Below are 25,875 nucleotides of genomic sequence, written 5' to 3' on the forward strand. Positions count from 1 at the left end.
CATGGCCTCAAGACAACACACTATGGCCACTTCAGCCTCAGTGCTCCACTGATGTAAAAGGGTGAACAGCTTCTACCAAGTATCATTTTATCTTTTACCTTAATCACAACAATTTAGCCATAGGTCATGAATAAAGGTCCTCACCTTGGCTATGCAGAGTAGTGTTAGATCATAATTAGTTGCAGTCACGGATTTCTTAGCAGCAGATGGTCCAAGTGCAAAAGTTTGGAAATGATGCATAAAGTATTTTTAAATGTAACTACTAAAAAAATGTTAATAAATGAGTTTAATGTAGTCGAGTAATAAGTAGTTTATATGAACTTATAAATAAATAAAAATAGACTGCATCCTGCATGTCGATGGCAGATTAACAGCAGATCTATAAAGCAATATTAAGTTATTTCTTTACAATTTATAAACTTCTTTTTAAAGTTAAAGGTTAAATTCTACACAGCAACCACCAAATGAGTTGCCAAAAACGGATTATATGTAACATTAATTCGTTTTTCTTTTCCTTATTTATTGGTTGACAGTAGAATGAATGTAATCCATTGCTTCCGTTTAAAATTGGAAAATAAAAAAAAGAACGGCATCTGGTTTTAATTTGAAATGATTAACCGGAAGTCGTGCTATTTGCCCTGCTGCGCTTGACAGCAGAGAGACGCTGATAGTACAAACTTGAGAAAAAGGGGGTTGACCCGAGGACGTGTGGGTTTTTGGGAAGGTGACATCTGTGTGAGGAAGATAAGTCTTCTGCTCACCATCAGCCACTCAGAACTTCAAACAAGCTCCGAGTGCGTCGCTCTCTTAATCCGGATTCTAACCTGCACCCAAATCTTTAACCATGAGGACATACGTTTGGATTTATCAGGCTTTGCTCTGTGTTCTGCTCACTATTGTGGATACAGGTAGGACTTGAACGGTTCCAGTGGATGATAAATATCTGCACGCACTGGCTGAAATCTGATTGTTTTCCGTCTCTGCTTTTCATGCTTTCAAGTGAGAAATAAATAGAGAAATTGAGAATTAATTAGAGAGAGTGAAGAAACTTGCAGGGAAAAATTAAAAGTTGGAAATGGGAAAGGTGGAGAAATTCTAAGTTACTTTTTTTTTAAAGGGGGATTCTGACAGTCGTGATTTTTGCTTGAAGTTTGTAGCTGCACTTCCTTTTGTACAAATAATCAGTTTTTAATTGCACACCATGACACTTCGTGCTATTGAATGACCTTGATCACAGACCTCCTTCAGAAAAGTTTCTGAGAAAACAATAATGACTTACGTTGTTGTTTTTTGATTTGTTTATTTGTTGTTTTTTAGAAGGAATCAACTTTTTATAACCTTTGCGCGCTTTAAGACTTTGAATGAAATCATCACTATTTTCACTTTACCTGCTGCTCTAACAGCAAATAGGTCAAGAGTTCAGATTGGTGTGATTAAAGTTTCTGTAATTAAGACGGGATCTACAAGTTTCTGCCTCCACATTGAGGACGTGCACGGTTCTAAATTCCAGCTCCAAACCCGTTCCAGCGCACTTTTTTTTTGGAATGAATCTGCTTCTTTGTCATGAAAATCTTTCATAGGTCGTGGTCCTTTTAGTAATAGACACTCCTGTGTCTGTTGGGTTTATGCCAGCTATAGAGAGGATGCCAGACAGCCTGGCCTTTACACACGACAACCGGTCTTGTAAATGAGCACCGTGCGGGCTGCTCCTATATTCACCAAGCGCTGATTATCTGGTGGCTGTCCAGAGTCACATCCGCCCCGCTGACATCTGACCACTGAATCCGTAGTTACCACCTCCAGGGGTGCCGACCCTGACATCTGACCGGCCCGGAGGTGAGGGGAAAGTAATGCTTTGCCTGCCGGACTTTGGCTGGCCCTTTCGTGCGTTTCTCCCGATAGAGAGATGGAAAAGGTGTGTGTGCGTATACGTGTGAGGGAGGGGAGGTGTGTGTGTGTGTGTGTGTGTGTGTGTGTGTGGGGGGGGGGGGTTTAACATCTGGCTGCTGAGCCCACTACCACATTTTGCGCTCTCTGAAGCAGATGTAATGTCTGCGTAATTCCCAGACAGAGGCGCACCTTTAACCTGTTACTTTCCTGTTGTTCATGTAATACAGATTTTCGTCTGCACTGTCCTAACATTTATGTTCTTTATAATGATTATTATTATTACAAAGTGAGGTATTGTTACATAGGAAAGCGTGACTAAAACGCTTATCCAGCTGAGAGTTAAATTCTTTGCTCAAGGGCACCTAAGTGGAAGTTTCTGAGGTCAGAGTGTCGGCATTTCACCTTAGCTATCTGCATTTTTCAGGCTCAGCTAGATACTCCGAGCTGTTCCTCTAACCTGTAGCTGCCTCTTCTTATTAAATCTGATGTCTTTCACTCACTGCGTACCTTTAATTATAATCTTCAACCTCAGCAAATGTTTGGGATTTGGAGATAGCAGAAAGCTGAGTGCAAGGAGAGGAAGAGACTAAGTGAAATCTAATTGAGCAGCTTGGCCAGACATCAGGGCTGAAACAACACTGTGATGCGTGCCAGATGTGGTTCAGTGGAGCCCAAAAACATTAATAACACGTCCTCCCCGAAAACCATTTTCAACCACGAGGAGCCTCTAAACGCTCCACAGTTTACAATATCCTAAGTACACACACAGCGTCATGTGTCGGATCTTGGCACAGGAGCGTGTAGCTGTAATTCAGTAGCATAAGATCTTCCGGTGTGATTTATGTTGCACTTGCTCTTAATTGTAAACTCGAAACTATTGTGAGCAGACACACAACCCATCTAAAGATGTTCAGAAGCGTCTTTTACAGAAAGGTTTCATACCGCTGAAAGACGGGATCTTAACTTTTTCCAGTCCGTAAAAATGAATGATTTGCATCACTAGGGGGATTTAGGCTTTAAAATATGGTTTTGTCCTGCTTTTGAACCCAGTTGGAGCTCATATGCATCCTGCCACATTGTTCCTATGGTAGAATTTCCTTTTGATGTACTTCTTTCTAGGAAAAAGCTCTCAACAAATGCCTATAAATAAAGCAAGAATGAATTATGTATTTGAAACATTTCCATTTTTCCACATGAGCATCCAGCCAATTGCCAATAGCTGAGAGACTATGCATAAAATTTGATACATAAAATTTTACTATATTGTAGAAATTATGAGTGATGTTAAAGTTTTCCTATGAAACAAGATCTGCCCCACCCCCCGTTGGTTTTGTTTTTTTGGCTGCCCAATCTGCTCATTTAAAGCACCTCAGACTGATGCAGGGCTTTGCTTCCGGCCACTTTTCGTACTGATTTTTTATCCTGAAACATAACCTGCTTTACCCGTTACTTCAGCTGAGGCCGCGCATTGTATCTAAAGAATTGCAGAACAGCTGAGCTTGGAACAGCTCCGGACTTGCACAAAACACTTCAGTGTGTGGATGCTGACGTGCCAGCAAACACAAGGCTTGAAGCAAACTATATTTGAAGGATGTTTTCATCATCAGCTGGCCACCCAGTTTACTGGATGATGGGGAAATAATTTCATCTTTTCTCCCTGTTTGATGCCAACTCGCTGAAACCAGCAGTCACGCTGCCTGATAACCTTAATGGTGACACCATGAGAAAACTTTAGTTCTTGGCAGTAGCTCCTTAACAACAGCACTAATATTAGAGCAGTGCATGACTAATGTTTTATACTTTGTTAATGAATATGCAGTATAGAAACCAAGATCCCTGGCCCACATCAAAAACAGTGGTTACAAACTGGCACGCACAATTTGTGAACCATCCGATTACCAGGACGGCCCAAAATGCTATTAATACCCCTGAGTGGAGTGAGGCTTTAAATGCTAATGGCTTCAAAGAGCAATGCCACCTCAATGTCGTATAAGCAGCCTTCACAGAGCTGAACATTGTGCATTCTCGTACGAAGATATCTGTGACCAGTCTTCAGGTGCAGAACAAAATATGTGGCGCTAGAAGCTTTGTGTTTTCTGCGTGTAGTCCAAGCAGTACTGAGCATCACCTTTAAGTGGACCTTGGTTACAGGCAGGTAAATATTCAATGTAGACAACAAAAGAGGGATTACATTTGCCAGAATCACAAACTAGCATGATTATTTATTTATTTATAATTTACCTTCACAAAACACACACACAATAACAAGTCTTATACAATGACTAGATTAGATTAGATTAGATTAGATAAAACTTTATTCATCCCTCGGGTGGGTTCCTCTGGGAAATTTGTTTTCCAAAAAGCACAGCACCGACAGAAGTTACAGAGTTAAGAATATTATATATATATATATATATATACACACACATATATAAATACAAAGACATATATAGATAAAATATACAAAGGGGATAAATAGAATAAATAGGAATAAAAATAAAAATAAAAATACAAGTGAATTGCACATTTCAAGTATGGAGTCTACTGTATACTGTAGACTATACTGCGAGCCATAAAATAGTATTGTCCCCATCAGACTGATGACTCCTGATGATGGGCTGACAAGTTCCCAGACTGACCACTGATTAAATCAGTCCTCGCCAGCCAGCACTTATACAGTGTTCACAAGGATGCCAATGTTTAAGGCTTACATGCAGTCATATCAGAAGACCTTGAAAAAAATCTCTGGGGCAAAAGTAGTAACCAGCTATATATTATCAAAGTCCAACAATAAAACAAAATTGGTTTACAAGTTAGATATGCAACTTTTATGGCAATATTAATAATATTTAACCTCTTAAAATCCAAAAGATGAGCAGTGATTTCATCTAGGGTTAAGGATAAGGTTTCAGCCAGATGCTAAACTATGAAATGTCATTGTAAATTAAAAGCCTTGGCTTTTAAACGAGGATGCTTCAAACAGGTTAAAAAGACGTTAAAAACCAGAGAATAACTCCCATATGAGGTGATCCTTGGCGTAAACAGGCTTATTATCCAATCTAATGGATGTTTTAACAAGTGCAGATCTCATGTTGTGTCCTTGTGTTTTGCAGGTTGCTGCAGAAAGTCTCGTCAGTTATTACAGAGGTATGAAAAGACTGAAAGCCACATGCTGGTTTGCACAGACTGTCCTCAGCTCCCATTGATACGAACCAGCAACTCAGAGGAACGCTGTGCCCGGAAATGCAAAGTGAAGAAAAACTTCAACTGCAGGTGAATTATATTTTGTTTGTGTGTTTATCTCATTTCCCGCACATGGTGTCTTTATAACCAGGTTTCCTCAATCCTCTTGTTGTCCTTCTGGTATTTACACATATTTCTTGTTTTATCAGCTGTTTATCTCTCAAGTACTTCCTGGGTGTTTTTCAGAGCCTTTAACTTTCAGCGGCACAGCAAGAAATGCCACCTGCTTCCTTTTGACCGTTTCACCAACAACGTGCAGAAGCAGGCCAACATCACCTTTACTTTATACGAAAAAAAAGGTAAATGGCAAAGCCCCAAAAAGGACTTGATGTAATTCGCTTTTGTTTTTTTGGTTTTTTCTCATGAGAACATTCAGGTGCGGGGAGGTATTTACACGGGCAAAATGTGTAATTGCTGATTGCTCCTCAGTTTTTTAAGTCTTTGGTTTCTCTGTTGATGCAATAAAAGGAACCGAGCCACCTCACCCCCCGCTGTTTAATCACCCCAGCGGGGAAAGTCGCACGCAAAAGCACGTCGAAGACTTAAGTGGAATATAAACAACAAAAAATCATTGCTTACAGTCAGAGCGCAAAGCTCTCTCAAGAGTCAGCTATGGAATCTAGCACTTTAGACTGTGCTACAGAATTTACAAAAGCTCCCCCCGGTGACATTTAATGAACTTTAGGGAGTCGTCTGTTTAGGGAATAACACACAAGCTGGGACCTACTAAAAAAAATACAAAATACAAAATGTACCATTTATGGGAAAATAAATTCCAGGAGGTCAAGGCTGTAAAGGCAAATTAACTTTTAATTGCAGGAATTATATCTGAATTAACACATATACTTTTTTATGCCTTTGCTGTTATTTAGATTACATAAGGGAGTGTATCTCTGGCACCATGGACAACTACAGAGGAAGGAGGTCATGGACAAAGTCAAATATCACTTGCCAAGCTTGGTCAGATAATAACATCAATGAGCACACGTAAGTCATCTCTCTTTTTATTTAATTTATGCCTTTATTGGTGAGCAATCACAGATACAGAGAAGGAAATGCAAGGGAAAGGGAGCAGCGCAGCCCCATCTGGAACCAACCTGGTAACTCGTTATAAGCGCCATTTCGGCTGATGTGATTTACGCTATAATTGGGATGCTCCGAGTCCCGTCTTTTACACAGGAAAGTCAATAGCAAGTGCATTTTTCCATTCAGATTGTGTTTGAGGAAGAAGAGTTACTTGTGATGCCTTACTCAGCTGTACCCCAGAGGGTTTTTTTTTTTAAAGGAAAAGAACATGTTAATCATTCGCTTCCCCTTACCAGATTCTTGTAGATTTGAAACAACAGGCTTCAAAGCTTGCGTCTCTAATCTCCATGCTTCCACCACCTTCCTGGATGCTCCTTCTCTGTGTCTGACACTGAACAGGCCTCGGCAGCTGATTTATTGATGTTCAGTTCATCCCCTTGCACCTCTGGGGTTAAGGGAAGGCGGAGGCTCAGAGACAGTTGAACGTTTATCCAGAGTTAAGTCAGATTTCTTTCAACACATGTAGCCACCTCCTCCCTGGTGGGGCTGTTTATTTTTTTTGGAGCACTCCAGACCATCAGGTGTATCCCCGAAGATGTTTTCTCCCAGGCACAGCAAGGCAAAATCAGTGAATTTGCAAAGATGGTTCTGTGCCAGGGCCTCATTAGTGGTGCTCGTTAGTTATAAGATATTTTAACTGCAGCTAAGGCGGCGGGGTGGGGGTAATAATAACCGTTTGAAGAAGTGCAGTGTGAAAAAAAGTAGAATGGAGGTAAAAATGAAAGAAAGAAGGTGCAAAGACTTATAGACTGAAGTCATGTTCTGTCTGATGTCCAGCTGAGCTCACAAAGCCACAATATTACTGAGAGAAAATACAAGGTCAGTAATACAATCAAGAGAATTAAATGTTGATCCATTTTTACCCCCTTCTTCCACATTCCCCTTAAGTCCTATTTTCATTTCAAGAAGCAGTTATTCACAATCTAAATCCTTTGTCATTGTTTATTTGGCACGTGGTCCCAGTCTCCTTCTCAGTTAGAAGGGGACTTCTACCGTTTTGACATTCGGAGGGTCACAGGGAGCTTACTTAAGGAAGATTTAGTGGGTTACCTAACATGGGACCATCCCGCTGTGTGAGAATTACCACCATAATGAACCACGCACCATTTGAGTTTCAGGTAACTATTATTTTCACGCTTGACTGATCAGTGTGGGGCAGGGGTGATTTCTCAGGAGGTTCCCTTCCCGGAAAGGGACTTCCACCTGTTATCTATATTTAGTGTTTGAACCAAGTGCACTGATGTCCAGCCAAGCATGGAGAATGGAATATTTTTCTTCTTATTAATAATAATAGATAATATTGCAATCATTTATCTGTACCCCTAGGGACTTTCTTTTGTTTTTCTACCAATTTTTCCAATGGGATGTCAGTGAATGCTCTACAGCTACAGGCACATGCACAGTTACAGCTTTGATTTATGATTTTCTTGAATGGAAAAAATTTAGCATCTTAGTAGTTTAACCTTTGAAAGTTTAACCTTTCAAAACATAGGAAAAACGAGATTAGCAACACGCTTAGAACTGCACAGAGATAAATTATTCTAAAAAACAGGGAACTATTTTTCTGTTTTTGAAAACATTTATTTAACCTCCTAGGACCTGGCGTCCACATATGTGGACATCACATTTTGGGTTGTCTAGACCAAAATACTAAATTTTGCTCAACAAGGGCCTCATATCAACTTACGAGCCACTGTTCTACTGAAATCTTAAACAAATATCCTCATATGTGGATCTCATTTTTCTCAGAAACAAAAATTGGGTAAAAAAAAAAAAATCTGGTAATTCTTTGTTTTTACATTCATTGGGTCCCAATATGTCCAAATATCAAAGAGAAATTAAAAATGCATGCCATGGAAGAGCTCAGGTCTTAGGAGGTTAACAGTGCGGTAGCTAACATTGTTAGCTAATCATTTGGCAGCTAAAATTGTTAGCTAATAATATAGAAACTGATTAAACCAGTGAGAGTACAAAATAGTCTTTGGTTGAAATGGATAAAGTATGCATTAGCAGTTGTCTAACAGTAAACCTATCCACAAAGTAAAAATTTATAGGCCTCAGTTAGAATTAGGGTTGCCAACTCCCTGAGGAATAAATAAGGGACACCTCGTGGCCAGGGCCGGGCGACCCAGTTGTCTTCACCCTTCCCAGTGTGGTGAATTTTTTAGCTCTTTTTTTGTGTGTGAAATTATTTTTTTAACCATTTGACTTGAATTTGATTTAAGTAGATGCGTATTCTTTGTGAAATTACGGAAGCGTAGAGCTGCCACCCAGGCAAAAGAAAAATAGAAGTGTATCACGTTATAACTTGAAAGGTTTATTGTTCTAACAAGATACTTTTCCTGTTTGTACAATATACTATCATGTTTGTACAATATACTTTTCACGTTTGAACAACATAATATCACGTTATTACAATATACATAATCATCACGTTCGTACAATATAATATTTACATTGTACGAACGTGATAATTATATTGTACGAACGTGATAATTATATTGTACTAACGTGATAATTATGTATATTGTTTATTGTTTTTGGCAAACTAGCAAGAAACTAGCAACAAAACCTCATACCGACTGTCAAGCAAAATGGTGGTCAAAGAATTCAAGAGTCAAATATGAGGCCATCTGTATGACAGCCAATGCTTGTCTGAAACTGCAGCAGGACAACAATCTGAAGCATAGCAGCAAATCTACAACAGAAAAGCTGAAAAAGAAAAAAAATCAAGGTGTTACCATGGCCCAGTCGAAGTCTAGATCTCAACCTGATTGAAATGCTGTTGGCGAGTCCTTAAGAGAGCTGTACATAAACCGCAAACCTCAATGAAGTGAAGCAACACTGTAAAGAAGGGTGAGCCAAAATTCCTCCACAACAATGTGAGAGACTGATAAAGTTATACAGAGTTGTTGTTGCTAAAGGTGGTTCTGCAAGCTACTTAATTGTGGAGTGTAGTTAGTTTTTCACAAGACTGCATAGATTCTTGTGACTACATGGAGGCAGAGCCAGTGAAAAGTTTCTACAGCGCTTCCATAAAAAGAAAAAATAAAACCAGTGAGTTTGCTTACCATAAAAATTGGAAACAGAAAAATACAGCTGTGCATGGTTGATTTAATTATTAATTAATGAGCAATGCTGTAGGCGTAGATGTGCTGGTTCACAGATGTTGTCACATTTGGATAGCATCAGGCCAAGCCAGACTAAGCTGTAGCCATATTTAAAAGATGAGACTGAGTTCTCATACCCTCTCTGAAGTAGGAAATTTCTTTAATTTTATATCATTTCCTTTCGGCACAGAGTTTCCCATTGCACCTTGCTTCCAGAAGTAATTATTTATGCACAAAGATAAATTGTGTCTTGGTCTGCTTGCTTTAATCTCCGACTGCTTTATTCTTCGGATGCTCTAGTACTAAATCACAGCATTGTTCCACCAGGTGTGGGTATTGATAGACATTTTGCAGCAGTTACTTCAGGTCTAGATTTCATCTTGAGTGTTATCCCAAATCCAGCCAATATGTTTAGTCGTCCCCAAGAATGAAGCATGTGCACATAGTGTCTGCCTGTGCTCCGCTGGGAACAGATTTTGGCAAGGAGATGAATAACTGGTCAACATCTGTTAGCACAACATCATTATGACTAACTTGCTCCCATGCTGGGTCCTTTTTACGGAGCCTCAGCAGATGCAGACTTTTCTTTCTTTTTGCAAAGTGAGTAACCTTGTAATTCCATTTATAAATTAAGGATACTGTATTATGATCGAGATGCAGTCTATTGAGCTTTTGATTTACACTCAGCAGATGTGAGTTTTGGCCCGTGGAAACTGCTGCTTTGGAGGGGAACAAGTGTTTTTGTTTTAGTTTGGGCTACATGCATAAGTGAGAACTTGGTGTATGGCCTGTTATATTTTGACACATGTAGGTAAAACTATGCGTTTTAATGGTCCTCCCTTTCGTTCTCCTTTGCACTCTGCTTCTCTTGACCAAGTCAGATGCCTGTGATTTCTCCCACCTCTGGGCTGACTGATGTTGTACATTATTAGAGAAATCTTGCATAAGCCTCTGGGCACAAAGGGGAAAGCAGAGCAGACTCCCTTAAGAGTCATTGCCTGAGGTAGTTTTTAGACAAGCTGCTAAAGGGAGGCCTCTACCTCTTTTGCTTTTTTTAATTGTTCCTGCAAGTTGTTTCTTACGTCATTAGTTAAACAATGAACTTAATCCCTTTTGCTCACTCCATTAAGATTTTTGTGTGTACTGGAATCAGTCTCTTCACTTGTTTCTTTTCACTTTTTCTTCTACCTTGCTTCGATGTCTCCCTGGGTGGGAGGGGGGATCGTGGTCGGCATGGATCAGGGAGTTGCTGACATACCGGCTTTTGGTCGTCTTGCCACGAAAGAAGACAAATTTCCCACACTGTCCATTTAGTATGGGAATCCCCGGACTGCACAGACTTGCTTGGACGGTCCAGGTTCTGTTTCTTAAAGTCTTGTTCACTACGCGGAGCCATTGGGGATTAGGTTTAAACATGTTCACAGGGCAGCCAGCAAAAGACCTGCATGGGATGCTCCAAGTGGTGCATAACGGTGTTCTGTGCTATTGGAGATTGCTGTGCTGTGACAGTTTCGCTGCTTCATACTTGAAGGAGGGGAGATGTGGTTGGAGTCACTAAGGCGATTGTGCAGGAGGTGCAAATCTGGCTAAAGGAGGCATATTGATGCCTTATTTGCATAAGATTGCTGCGAGAGGATGTAAAATGTAACCCGGTCTTGCTATCTTATTTCACAGAGCGGAGGCATACGCCGTAATGTAAAGGCCTTTTGAATTTATTTGGGTTGTTACTGAGAGCACTAGCGTGCAGGTGTGGTACTGTAAACAAAACCAGAGCAGTCAAGTGTGCAAGTACTCCCAGAAATGTATTTATACAGCTTACAGTATCAGGTAACTCTTTCAGTTATGTGTGTCTACACCCCTGTAGGTTTTATCCAGATAGGTACCCGACGCAAGACCTGAGGCACAACTTCTGTCGGAATCCTAACAACGATCCCGGTGGTCCGTGGTGCTACACCACAGATCCCAATGTACGAGCTGAGGAGTGTGGCATACCACAGTGTTCAGAAGGTGAGACCCATGAAGTATTAGCACTAGAAAATAAGATTTAAACAAATAAAACCAAAGGCGATTCATCCGTTGCGCGGTTCATTTTTTTCTAAAAGACGCGATTCTTTTTCAATTTCCTTCATAGGCAAAAGAACATTTTGATAACTGTTGCTTCTTTGTTGACAGATGTCTGCATGACATGTAACGGGGAGGATTACCGGGGCAAAATGGACCATACAGAGAGTGGCAAAGAGTGCCAGAGATGGGACTTGGCAAGGCCTCACAAACACTCCTTCCAGCCCAAGAAGTAAGCTGCAGATCACATAGTAATCTTTCTCACAGATAACAACAGCACACATCCATGACACAGGCTTAAAAAAAGAGAGGTAGATCTCATGATTTGTTATGGCTTACTTAAATCCACCTTCGTTTTTTAACATTCTCTGTCCCTCTTTTCAGGTATCGGGACAAAGATTTAAAGGACAACTACTGTAGGAACCCGAATAACCGCCTCCGTCCTTGGTGTTACACCATGGATCCCAAAACTCCATGGGAGTACTGTAACATCACTGTGTGTGGTAAGAGACTGTGCACTGTATATACTCCAAATCTGAGGCTAGGGCTTTGAGGACAAAGTCTTCAAACAAACTGAGAGCAACAAATTATTGTTTTACTCAGATTTATGACTTTATATTGGTTCAAAATGCATTACCCTTGCAGCATTTATGTGTCACACATGTAAGAATGTAATACAGGATTCAGAAGTGAACATATGATTGAGCAAGCTTTGGTTTTTGGATTTGGTTTTTACCACAAGCAAGTTGTTTAAATGTTCAACAGGGAATTGATACATACAGGTTTTGGTGTCTTTGGAGTAGTTGTGGTCAACTGAGCTAAAAGAAAAAAAGACAAAAAGGTCCCCTTCTCCCCAGCAAAGTCTCAGAAGACTTTTGTTTATCCGGATGGTGTTTTCATGTGGGCGTTTGTTGCTCCAAGTCATTCTACCTCAGCAAGGGACATTAAATAGGCTGTTTGCAAGAGGGCGGTTATAACTTCACAAAGCTTGAAGTGTTTTACTGAAGCCATTTGGGGCTATAAAGTGGAGGACTACAATAGAGGCTGTTATGCCAAAATACCGCACATTGCAATCGGAAAGTCTAAAAGTTGTTTCAGCGGTGTGAACATTGATTGCAAAATGATGTAATTTTATAGAGAAATTAGAGAAAAGACCTGAAATAATGCACAAAGAGCAAAACAGTTGCATATGATTCTTTACAGGGCATGTTGGGTAAAGGGATGATTTGTTGAACAGGAGAATGATGGATGTGAATTATATTGTGTGGCCATAAAAGTAACACTTTTTTGGTGGGCTCGCGTTTTGATGCCTAACTTTTCACATTATGGCTCACAATATACTTAGAACAGACTTCTTGTACAGTCTTTTAGTACAAGTAAGCACACTCCAAAACATATTTGTTGTCAGATATTTGCATAAAGATTATGTTAAAAAAAAGGTCTTCCCAAACTCTAGCAGACAGATAGAAGTGTACTTGGCACCTGTTTGTGGCTCTCATCGGCCAAGCCCCTTGTAATGCATAACCTTGAGCCTTTATACAATTTAAACAGATGAGTAGCACGGTGGAATCGTTGCCTCACAGCAAGAAGGTCCTTCCACCGTCAGGCCGGGGTCTTTCTGTGTGGAGTTTGCATGTTTTTCTCATGTTTGCATGGTCTTCTCTCCGGGTACTCTGGCTTCCTGCCTCAGTCCAACGACATGCAGTTAGTGGGGTTAGGTTAATTAGTAACTCTAAATAGCCCATAGGTGTGAATGTGAGTGCAAATGGTTGTCTGTCTCTATGTGTTAGCCCTGCAGCACTGGCGACCTGTCCAGGGTGTACACTGCCTCTCGCCCTAAGACAAGTGGGACAGGCTCCCCCCATCCCCTTGGCGAGCCAAAGAGAATGGATGGATGAATGGAGGTATATTAAAAACAAAAAGGCCCATATATTTGTCACAAAGGGGAAAATTATATATATAAAGTTTGTTTTTGTTTTTTTACACCAGGCAGTAAACATGAAGTTAAGCATTTTAACATGTGTGCCTTTGACTGATTCATTTTTGGACCCAGGAATTGCAGTTTTTGGCATCTTTGCGTTGCCTCCAGAAGTTGGCTCTTGGATCTAAAATGTTAAACAGTGAGCTTAAGAGGTGCTAGTAGAGATATTTGCTTTGACAGTTCCTACTGATTCCAGGTTTTGCACTAAGGAAACCCTTCTGTTAAAGGGTCATTCACTGATCAAAAATGACTGCCCTTGAAGATGGAGAAGGTGGAAATCTGAGTGATACTAGGTATGAATGTGCATTTTATCACAGACAGGTATAGCTAACTGGGTTGTGCAGATGAACCATTTGCCCAAAGTCTTCTCCAGGGGCCTGGAGTTATAGTCCACGCTGGGTCCTTTATTGCATGTTGTTCCACCCACTTTCTCTCCCTATAAATATATATATAAAATTCAGTAATTAAAGTATGTGTCTGTTATACACTGTTGCATTCTGGATGTTAGTTAAAACCAAAAAAAAAAAAGTTTGTCCCATACGGGGACAAGTATATATATGACATGTTGCCTTTATATATAATTGAAAAGACAGAGGGAAAAGGAAATCAATGGAAATTAGAAAAGATGTCGCGAAATTGGAGAATTTGCATTGAAATATTCCCATATGCACACCCACAACCTCACAGAGCATCTCTCTTTGTCTCTGTCAAACACATACACGCATTGACTTTAGTGTACAGGTTATGATTTACAGCGAGCATCTGCATTTGTCCAGATGTGTGTATCCCTCAATGCCTGCCCTTAGAAAGATAAAAACCACTGACCTGTGCTACACTGTGCACACAGATACTGGCATGCATTACATCAAGCCAAAGAATCCTTTTCCACCCACCTTCTCGTTTCAACCTCAAAACATTCCCTCGCCTCCTCCATCTTCTCCCATCCCATTTGTCAAAGGCTAAAGAAACAAAGACAGAAATCTGGAAATTGCTCACTGTGTAGTGCTACCCCTGCACTGCTAGGCGGAACACCAGAATTCCATCTAAAGATGTTTGGAATAGTCTGCCAGTGGATAATATCGACCAAATCAGACTGGGTTTGTTGCCATTTTCTTTAGTTGGCCTGCAATAGAGAAATTCACAAGAATCATAATGTCAGTGTTTCATTTTGAAGCAAAGGTATAAATAAGATCAGGCTTCGAGCTCTGTGACTTGTTCTGTCAGCAAGTTAACCAACTTCTCATTGTTGTGGATGTCCATACGTGAAAGAATGTCAGGCACCACTGGTATGAACACACAGTAAGTTTCTATTACTATACAAGCAGGGGAAGGGGCTACTGTTTTTGATCATCTGCCTCTAGGTTAAACATGACACATTCTTGTAGGGATTAATATTCCCCTCCTTCTCTTCCTCCCTCATTCCTGACTACAGTTTGCTTTTTCAGTGACTTTCTCTTTTTTTGCATGCTTCCACCTTACAATGACATTTATCTGTTTCAGGTTCAGACCCTACCGAGGACTCCGATGTTGAAGTAACAACTTCCTGTGTCCAGGGAAAGGGCACAGACTACCAAGGCACAATGAATGTCACCCCGGAAGGTGTGACATGTCAGCGCTGGGATTCCCAGTTCCCACATAGCCACTCATTTCTTCCGCAGAACTACAAATGCAAGTGAGTAACGGCTGCTTCATAGCTGCTGACAGCATGGATTCACTTCTCTCAGGAATGTCAAGAAGAGTACTTGAGAGTATTTTGTGCATTTAACACCATCATCGGCATCATCATGTAAATTGTAGTTCGTGTGTGTGTTATAGAGACCTCAGAGAGAATTACTGTCGCAATCCTGATGGTGCAGATTACCCATGGTGCTTCACTACAAACCCTAATCAGAGGATAGCCAATTGCACCCACATCCCCAGATGTGGTGCAGAGGCTACACAAAAAGCAGGTAAATTCTATGAAAATTAATTTCTGAGAATTGCTCAGTGTTTTGGGGAATGCAGTTGTTTGCTTTGTATAAAAAAGGGAGTAACAGCAAGCATAGCCAATCGTGTTTATTTAGTTTTTTAAAAAATGTATTGTAAAAACAACTTAGAGTCTTGTCATCACTTTTGAATAAAGGTTATGGCTCAAAGCCAGGTTCATTTGACATAAAGCCAAAATCGGCTTTGTTAAATCTTTTTTTGTTATATCAGTTTAAAGAAATACATTCTAAAGTGTTAAATGTTGTTGCTTTCAGACAGGGCCAGATTGCTTTCCTCAGTCTTTAATTGTGAGAATATATATTTGAAAAAGTGTCAATCTTTTCTTCTAAAATTACTAGAATATTTTAAAAGTAAATAACAAAGTACATTCAATCAATTACTAGGAAATTTCCATGTTGAATTCCAAACTACAGATGTTTTAAAAGATATGTCATGCTTTTGTAAAGTAGAAGAATACTGCTCTCATAAGACTGAGCCACTTGTCAACGGGCTGCCCAACGAATTCCATTTCATGCAAGAATAACAACACCAGACTTTGGCAATAGCTGCTCGTTGTCATTTCCCATGTTTCTCTGCTTTGCACTTTGTAGAACACACATGTCTCAAAGCAGCCAGTCAGTTTGAAACTAAAGGCCCTTCTCTGATTCTATTTAAGACCAGAAATAATGAGATTTGGGAGACACCGTTTACACAGAGGCCCATAATATTAAATGGTCCAAACCACAAAGACAAGCATAGACCCAAATTCTTTCTCTGTCTCTGCAAGCACATGAATTTGTGTTTGTGAGTATTCCAACAACATGAAGAGATGTTTAACCAGCTGTTGGGCTCACTAAGCTTTAGCGCTTTAACAAAGTCATCTGAATAATTTTATCCTGTTCTATCTCAGAGTGTTATGAAGAGAATGGAGAGACTTATCGGGGCACTTTATCCATAACTCGATCGGGGATTCCCTGTGCAGACTGGTCACATCACATAAACAGGTAATGAAATAATTTGTTCTGCAAAGACTTTTGTTGCATTTCTGTTGTTGGCTCCCAGTGCAACTCCCGCCGTACCGAGCAACCCTGCAACTGTTTCCTAGAGAGATTGACATTCTTTTCAGCTCACTTGATGAGTGTTTGTTGACAACTTAGCTCCCATTGCCTTGTGAAAATCCCTTTCAAATGAATGAGGCTAAGCACTGAAAACAAACAGCAAGAGGAAATCAGGGGTTCCACAGGGGTCAATACCAGGTCCAATTATTATTCATCTAGCTGACGAGAGGAAACCCGAGGGTGCTCTCAAAGTGACCCATACTGGGGGAAAGACTGCCCGCTCCAAGGCCGTTACTTCACGCTGAAGTCAGCCTGTTGGAATTACTTAATTTACAGGAATTTTAAAAGCCAAAATGGCACAGACAGATGGACATGTTCCAGAGCCGACCCTTGACCCCAGGAAGTGCTTTCTTAGGAAAGTAGATCAAAGCCAATCAGCTCCCTCCCGTAGAATGCAGCCAGCAAGTCTACTCTGTTCAAGGCTCAGGGTCATACTAGGAAACATGCTCAGAGCTACAAGTTGTTTAACATTCTCCTGGGAAGTAGAATTGTCTTCACCCCCTTACAAATTATCAGTTGATTAGAATCATTTTTGTGTGCGCGTGTCTGAACTCTTACCAAGTAACTGTGTTTTTTACGGGTCTTGTGGATGGCTTAGATGACACACAATTAGATATAAATTCCTACAAATCAGAAGCAAAACTGCATCATTCCATAGAGGATGTGGCTCCTGCTGGTCTGAACCCTGCTGAACGCTTAGACTGCATACTTTTGAACTCCCATGAGCACTCTTCGCAAAACTCTGCGTTTCCTTCTACAGGCTAAGCAGCAAATGTTGAGGATTCATTGCATTATAGGAGAGCCAGAGTCAGAATTTTCTAGGCATTCCACGGTTACTTTCGTGTGTATGTAATATATGTGCCTGACAGCATTTGTGCAACTCCGTGTACACATGTGCCCACCTTTATGAGATATGACCCAGTATTAGTTTTTGTCTTTCTGCAAAATAACACATGGGATATGATAATCTGTATTTGTGTGTTTTACAGTGGGGATTCTCACTCTACGGTGTCCCATGTAGGGCTGGAGAAGAACTACTGCAGGAACCCAGATCGCGACAGACACGGCCCCTGGTGTTACACCAGTCCAAATAACCGCCTGGCCTGGGATTACTGTAAACTAAAACACTGTGAGTTCCTTAAATAAACATTTACCCTATGTAAGTTTCGGTAAGTAGATAATATCTGTGTTTACCCAAGTAGAATGAGAATGAAATATATCTGTGTATGTGTGTATGTAAATGTGTAGTCAGTGCCAATATCTGATAAGCTTTGATTATGCATGCTTAACCAAAGACCAACGGGACCACAACTCATCCATACTAATACTAAATACTCACACATACTAAACAAGTGTGATATAACTGTTGAATTTCCAGAACAGATGGATGTTTATTATATCATCCGGTGGTTTGTAGGCCACAGCTTTGAAGCCACAAATATTTAATTTTGCCATAGTCATTTTGGGCTTTTTGATGTTGGATGTGATGATATTTGGATCAGAAGGCAGACCTGCAGAGCTGCCAGCTGACACTAGCTTGGTTTGTAATTGGTTCTGTAATTTACTATATTAAATGAGATGCTATTATTTGGCTAATGATAACAAGCTTAAAGTAAAAACTATGTACCCGAGTGACTTTAACTGCAGCCAAACCCAAACAAAGCAAAACAGCATCGTTTCTGGCAGCCAACTCCTTCCTAATGCTTACATTTAAGTCATAAATTCAATGTTTATAACTTAGGTAATATATAAAAAGAAACACCGCCATACAGTCAGTGTAAATGTTAGCTTCATTCTTTGCTGTAAATGTGTTTATTTTTGCTTCAAAGTTGGACATTTAACATGGGAGTGTATGCATGTACAGTGTAATAGATGGATCACTTTTGAAACCTCAAGATGAGTGATCACCATCTTGGTTATGAAAAAAGATGTGATTATAAAGGGTGGGTCTGACTTAAACCACAAGCTTATTGGCTAAAAAATGTTAGCTAATGACTTTCTGTACTGGGTTCATTTTTCATACCCAGAAGCTACATCCATGTTTTGTACCCTCTTTGGCCTTTGCGGATTGATTGGCTTTCTGAATCTGTCTTAAGTGGCCATTAGAGCAACTGCAGTTTTTGGCACTTGGGCATTACCTTCTTTTAAAAGCTTTAAAGGCTGCTTAGGAATATATGTCCCTATTTAATTTTGTGCTAAGCTAACCAGCAAGGCTGTGTTAGGTAGTCTGTAACACCCAGGAGAGAAGCATTGCTCGCAAATCAAAAACATGGCTGTCTTTAAAGGCAGAGAAGCTTGTCATGAAACTGAGGGGTACTAAATGTGCTTCCTTTTTATCAACAAAGAAGAAGTTTTCAGAGCCTTTGAGACTGTTTAAATGGGACATCTGAAAGAACATGTAATGGCATTTAGAACAGAAGAAGTGCTGATGTGTGGGTGTAGTACATTGAAATAACACAAGTGATTTAGCTTCGTAGCCTTTACTGACTTCAACCAAAATATCATAATTGTTTTCTTGCACAGCTTTCTGGACGGCTTACGTAATCTGTTCGCTGTGGTTTAGTCCAATTGGCAGAGAATACACGATGCTCAAACAGCAAACAGATGCGAAAGTCTGTTGCCATTTCATTTGAGAAAACACACACTTGGGCCACTGGACCCTGCATGTTCTTTGGCTGGTTTCAGTGAAGCTGCATTGAATATTTTCCATAATGTAAAACACGTCTTCCTTGAAGTTTTAAGGTCTCGAGCAAATCTATTTGTTGCGGTTGCTGACTAATATAGCCTCCAGCAATTATTTAGATCCAGAGATAAGACTTTATAAAGTATAAAAGGCTGTCATATTTACTCAGGTTTCATGTTTTGTATGTTCCCTGCTGCTGTGTGGTGTATGTTCATATTGTACTTTGCTTTACTTACATCAGGTGATTCAGCTACAAAGGCTCCTCAGACAAATAGTGAGTATGTCTTTTTCTTTCTTTTTACCAAAAATGGTCCTCTTGCTCATGTGCTTATCTCTGATCTCCTTCCTTTCCTCTGTAATTCTCTCTCTCTAGATCAAGTCCGTCTGTTGATATTTACCTAACTGAACAAATAGTTTCCTTTTGAAGTTTTGATAAATATTTTCCAATGGAAATGTTAAAAAACTACATCTGTCTAACACACAGTATCAATTATATCTCCTTGCTTAGTTCAAACGAGGCCCAAGATATCATGCTTTGTGCACATAAACACCAGAATAGTTGGAGGACATCAAGTGCGAGGTACAGATGGCAGCTGGGTTGTAAGCATCCAAAGACAGTAAGTGGTTTTCAGTCTTTGTTCTTTAGAAGCCTAGACCTTCATCCATGTTTATGCTGTGTACTGTGATCGATCCATTTTTCTTCTTACCTTTTCCTAGGAAGGTCCATTTGTGTGGTGGCTCACTAATCAGAGAGAACTGGGTTTTGACAGACCAGCAGTGCTTCACCTCCTGGTAATTTCTCTCCCTTTTCAGACTTTACTTTCTTTCTTTCTTTAAAAACGCTTCCTTTGCTGCTTATATCTATAATTGTTTAAAGGCTGCACAGCGTACTGCCGACAGACTTGACCTGAGATAGGGACCGCATGTTTTGGACTGCTGTTTAACCTGCAGTTGCTTATGTCAGAACTAATCATATTGTCCTTGTGCAATGTCTCTGTCATGTGTAGCACTGGCTTTGATTAAAAAAAAAAGATCCCTTTTTTCTGTAGTAATGTGCAATGCTGCAAGTAATACATATGGTGTAGATCAGCAGCTTTTAGCAGATATTTTGATTTAGCGGGGAGCCTCGAGGTGCTTGAGGCCTTGCCTTTTTTTGGCTTTTTTCTATATGAAAAAAAATACATATTTGGCATTCAGGAAATGTTATCTTAAGAAAGTAAGTGTGTTTTTGAAAAATATCAAGAGCTAGTGGAATGTGTTAACTAAAAAAAAAAGTAGTATTTGTAAAGACAGTTTTGTGAGATTTGTTCAAAAGAAAGGCTGCTCTAGATCTGGGCAGGATTTCCTATTGAATCCGGTCAGTTGAATCATCGTTTGACTGTAATCCACTGTACGACTCAAAAAAACCGTATGACTCTGTCTTACACTGACTCTTGTAATCATCAGCGTTCCAGATCTCCGGGATTACAGTGTGCAGGTCGGTCTGCATCACCTCGATGAGTCTAAAAACCGACCGCGACTACGAGTCTCTCGCCTGATCTGTGGCCCAGACGGCTCCAACCTAGTAATGTTGAAGCTAGCAGAGTAAGTGCTCAGTTAGTGGGTAGTGTCAGCTGATTTATGCTTCTAGTTAAAGAAAAAGACAGTGATATAAAATACTGTGAGTGCTTTAAATGTAAAAAGAAAGGTCGTGCAACATGCTTTGGCTTTTATTTGTGATGATTTCTGTTGGTTCTAGTCCTGCCCCTGTGTCTGAAGGTGCATCCACCATTCATCTTCCCGTGAAAGACTGTCGCATCCCTGAAGGCACCAACTGCACCATGTATGGATGGGGGGAAACCAAAAGTACTGCCTTCTTTCAACCACATGCTGCTTTCCATGTTATTTTTTAATGACAAAAAAAACACTGCTCCTTTTACAAGTTGCTTATTGTGTTTTTTGTATCCTTCTCTGTGCAGATACTGGACACGATGAAGCCCTTAACTCTGTAATCATGCCGATGGTGGACAACGACATGTGCTCGCAAATCAAAGAAGACGCCGGGGAAAGCAGAATATGTGCTGGCGGGAAAAGGGGAGAAGGCGTGTGTGATGTAAGGATCTCAAATCGCCAAATGCATCCTGAAGCAAAACAACATGGATGTGAACTGAATGCTCGGTGCTTAAAGGTTCATTTCACCACAATTGTGTAACAAACACCATTTATTGGAACTACTTTTTTACTGAAGAAATAGTTCCCTTTGTTGAGCAGCAGGTCTTGTTTCTCTTGTTTTAAAGAGCCAAATAACACCTAAGCCTTTTGAAGCCAGTAAGGCTTAAATGGCAAAATATGTTTGTTTTGTGGGTGAACTGATATTTTAAGCATTATACTATTATCATTATTATTATTATTACTATAGACTTGCTTTGGTGTAATTATTGCTAATCCACAGTCTGTCTTTATTTTGTTCTTGCAGAGGGACTACGGTGGCCCACTGGTTTGCCAGGAACATGAGCGCAAAGTCATAATTGGTGTGAGCATCCAAAGGACAAAATGTGCCTCATCACAGCCAGCGCTTTTTGTTAATGTTGCTTTCTACTCAGAGTGGATATACAAAGTCTTCAGACTTTACCCGAATGTGTAAAGAAACTAATGGAGTGGTGTGAAAAGCAACCCACAGGGGACTACCATAGCTTGCAAGAGCTGGCAGAGGAACTTGGGCCACAAATCTCCAACATGGATTATTGGGTGGCATACAGAAAATGACTGTATGATAGTGACAAGTTTGGATTTTATGGTGGAATCTGTCGCCATCTGTAGATGACATAAACTAGAAATTGGAGACTGGATGCATCTAATTGGTTCTCACCCGTTCTTCGATTTTGCAAACGAGGAGATCTCGGCGTTGAAGCTCGATACCATTTTCGAAATCAAAGTCTTGTGCACATAAACGGCGTGCAAATTGTTTTTTTTGACATGTTCAGAATTTCTGAAGCCATGCAAACAATGACAGTGAGGAGGACACTTGTGATTCAGTATTATCTCCTGGAATATACTTGAACCCAACTCTTTGGTGGTTATCATTTTAGGTAGCCTTCATTGACTGGGACCTTTTCTTTTTTTTAGATGAAGAAGAAGAATTTTTTTTAAGTGTCGAGCTGGTCTTTTTACCTTAAACACAAGCGATGTGGATTGACATAAATGTGGCCTTCATGACAAAAAAATATACTTATCTGGTATTAAGGTGATTATCACAGCAACTAAAGGTGTCCATGTCCCAGAAAAGAAAATATATGCGTGAAAATGTCATTACAATCTGCCTATTATGTTCCCTTTGAGAAAATAGCCTTTCAGCCTGGCAGTGCTACTTGTGTGCAGTAGCTGAACTACCTTTTCCCCAGTTAGCTGTAACTATTAGTTTTCCCCATGAGAGGGTCTAAGTAAGACTGAGCAAACTGCTCCAAATCTTATGCTAATATTTGTAGCATGAGAGAAAGAAGAGCCATGCCAAATATAACATGGCTATTTGGTCTCCAGTTTGGAGGGAACTGTTGCCCCTGGCGGGCTGTGTGTGGTCAGTAGGATATTTTATAGTTTTTTTGTTTTGTTTCATGGAAAGCGACTCTGTATGTGGATACCTGCAGATTTGTTTTGTTTCTGCTGTTCTGTATAAATTTATAGGTCTTATAGATCTGGAATATTTTTGGGTCACTCGGTAATGTCAGATTGGCTTATTTGTGCTTAAGTATGTTTAATATTTAAAGAGACTGGTTGCTTCTAAGTAATGTATATTTATTTTTCTAAATGAAAAAAACTGTTCCAAAACGAATTCGTAATTCCACGTGATATTTTGATGATAATTTCTTGTTTTGAAGAATTACAGACTTTTAAATAACTGTGGCGTAAACCTGACATTTAAATAACACAGACCAGAGAAGAATATTAGGTACAATATGCCTCATATGGCCAAACTTTAAAATCAAGGATCTTTGTTTCATGGTATTATTTTGCCCACAGGTAAATTTTGAATCTAGGAGGAGGGGGGATATTTTCTTAAGGCAGTGATAGTTGAAATGGGGTGAAGGAGACAGACTACAATTTAAGTTCACATTCACTCCTACAGCCAATTTAGCATCTCCAGTTAACCTAATATGGAGGAAGAGGAAGCTGGAGCACATGGCGAAAATCTACTCAGGTACAGGCTGGCTGGTTGATTTGAACCTGGGATGTTCTTGCTGTAGCACAACTACTGCAACCACTCTTCTATACTTTATTTTAGCTCATAAAAGGACCTGACAAGAGACAAGAGTTGCTGATTAATCCAGTTTTCGCTCATATTAATAAAGCTTCTTTCGGCTGATCCCTTATAAGGGGTCACTACAGCGGATGGATGTGGATATCTGATTTGACACATTTTCCTGCACCCTCCGAGGGATTTGTGTGTCCTCTCAAGCTCAAAGATGATCTTTTCTCTGTTAGGTGAATATGTTAGTCACATTTTTTCTTTAACATTGATATTAGTTATTAATGGTGTTCCATGCAAAGGGATAAACAAGATGAACAAAATCATCAGGGGAGGGGAAAATCCCTACGTGACAAATTAGAGCATAATAGACTTTTGACACTTTCAACTTAGCATTACACAGATTAGAAAAAATAAATATGTGGTTTGCTTAAAAGACTCTCATTCCCACAACTTTAGAATAACCAGAACCTAACCTAATGATGCCCCAAGTGGCCTTGTGTTTCTCAGCTATCAGCAGCAAAGTAGCTGTGGGGATGTTTGTGCATGTCGCAACAGCATTTAAAACCTAAAATTCTAACTCTCAGTTCTAAGATAACTGCTGCAAATATCATGTTGGAAAAGTTACAGTAGAGTCACAAAAAATGATATTTTTGGCTGTAAGTCAATGGGTTTTATGTTCTAACCAGTGAGTAAGTCATTTGGCCAGGATTCACAGGAATTCTTGTAAAGAAATAAACGGTATTCAGTATCATTGTACGAATGCAAGCCTTTAATAGTCTCACACAGGTTTCCAATCAAAGTGAAGGTCTGTAAAGTGGCTAATTTATGGAAAGGTAGCTTCCTGAAAGGCTGATTAAACAGCTAAAACCAATACTCATGTGGCAGATCGTGAACCACAACGAATGCTCTTAAGGTGCCGTTGCTGATATTTAATTTTCCTTAATATAAAAAGCCTCATACGTTCTGTAAATTACAAATTGTAATTTTTGTAAATATCATACTTGAGTATTTTTATTCCTTGATCATTCTGTTCAAATGTTTGTATACTGTAAAATATAACAGCTGCTATTTTGTGTTAGTGATTTGTTTCATATTGGTGATCTTTCCCGAAATTTGTAACCTTTTGTAATTTTCCTATTTTAATAAACACCTTAACATTACACTAAGCTGCATCCGTCTTAGCGCTTGACATATTCCTCTGTGGAATATGTTGCGAGGAACATGCCAGAAACACCATCTCTGAGTCTGTTTTCTCCATCTTTTGGCAGTTTGGTCCTTATATCAGTCAGAGAAGCAAATTCTAGTGTATAATAAATACTCATAAGTGGCTAAAGCAACGGGGGTCATACATACAACAAGGGAAGGAGATAAATAATAACATGTCAGGAACATTTGGATAACAAATTTGGACATCCCAGACTAGAGTGAGGTTCAGTTGAACTTGGATGTGCTTTTCAGCAATTCCTAAAGTTTTAGTTGCTCAATATGAGATAAGATACAGAGAATCCTCCAGATGTAAGATTAATATTTCTGTCAAATTAGTATATGAAGGCTTTTAAAGTAGTGCACTAAGTATTCAGGTTTATTGCTTAAGAAAAAGAAAGCAGTACAACAGATAAAACAAAAGCCTTGTAACAAGAATTGGGCATGCCCGCTGCTGTAGACTTTACATACTATTCACTTTGTAATACTGTAGGAGGTCAGAATGGATTTTGTTTTATTTTTCATTAAATATCAGTAGATAAGTAATCTATGAGAACCTGAATTCATGGATACATTTCTCCATCCAGAAAAGGTTAAAACAGCTGAAGAGTTTAGAAGAGGAAATGCTAGCAACCAAAAATATTGGGAAGCACAAGGGCACAGTGGGTGCAATCCATATAAAATGTATCTTGTAAGAAAACCATAGGATATTTTACTATATAAGCACAAACTTTAAAGAAATCACTGGAGCTGAAAAAAAAAACTCTTATAAAAGGTCAAATATTAATCTCTGAAATGTGTCATAAATTAGCATAAAAACACTTGAAAACTGGGTCTAAATTAAATACATGTGTTCAATACCTGCTGTTAAAAATTCATATGCAGTCATTCTAAAACTTGCCTCAATTTATGCAAGATTGGTGGATGTTTCAGAAACAGTCACAACACAAACGTGGAGATATCATTTAACTATCTGGCTTCGTGATGTTATATTCCAGTGGGGGTCATTTCGCCAGTAGGCCACTTCCATGCTGCTGACCAAGCTTTTTGTATTCTGAACCCAATCTTTCCCCTGCTGACCAATTATCAGGAAACTCAGAGACTTACTGTCTCCTCACTGTAGTAAAGGGATATAAAGGAACTCAATGCCTCTGCCCTGTTGCAGTCGTAAAAAGTGATACCGAGCAGAGCAGATATCAGGTCGCATTTAAACTTTAGGGGTTTTTTTTTAGGGATTCTCCCACCGGCTTTTCCTGGACTGAAATCTTGGAAGTGTTCCTTATGCTCCTACACTGACACAAATGTCAAGC

General features: G+C 39.7%; 1 protein-coding gene across 1 annotated transcript; it reads left to right on the forward strand.

Moving 5' to 3' along the window:
• Window positions 1–766: 766 nt before the first annotated feature.
• On the forward strand, window positions 767–24,522 carry hgfa (hepatocyte growth factor a). Its single transcript, XM_087830895.1, has 18 exons — window positions 767–908; window positions 5,004–5,163; window positions 5,320–5,432; window positions 6,006–6,120; window positions 11,194–11,336; window positions 11,502–11,622; window positions 11,775–11,893; window positions 14,872–15,043; window positions 15,187–15,320; window positions 16,247–16,340; window positions 17,444–17,583; window positions 19,379–19,411; window positions 19,646–19,754; window positions 19,855–19,929; window positions 20,584–20,721; window positions 20,876–20,982; window positions 21,096–21,229; window positions 21,593–24,522. The coding sequence occupies exons 1-18, from the start codon at window positions 845–847 to the stop codon at window positions 21,758–21,760; spliced, it is 2,139 nt and encodes a 712-aa protein (XP_087687021.1). The 5' UTR covers window positions 767–844; the 3' UTR covers window positions 21,761–24,522.
• Window positions 24,523–25,875: the final 1,353 nt, after the last annotated feature.

This window comes from Neolamprologus brichardi, chromosome 17, assembly GCF_056152115.1.
Source record: "Neolamprologus brichardi isolate AB-2024 chromosome 17, ASM5615211v1, whole genome shotgun sequence".
Taxonomy (NCBI): domain Eukaryota; kingdom Metazoa; phylum Chordata; class Actinopteri; order Cichliformes; family Cichlidae; genus Neolamprologus; species Neolamprologus brichardi.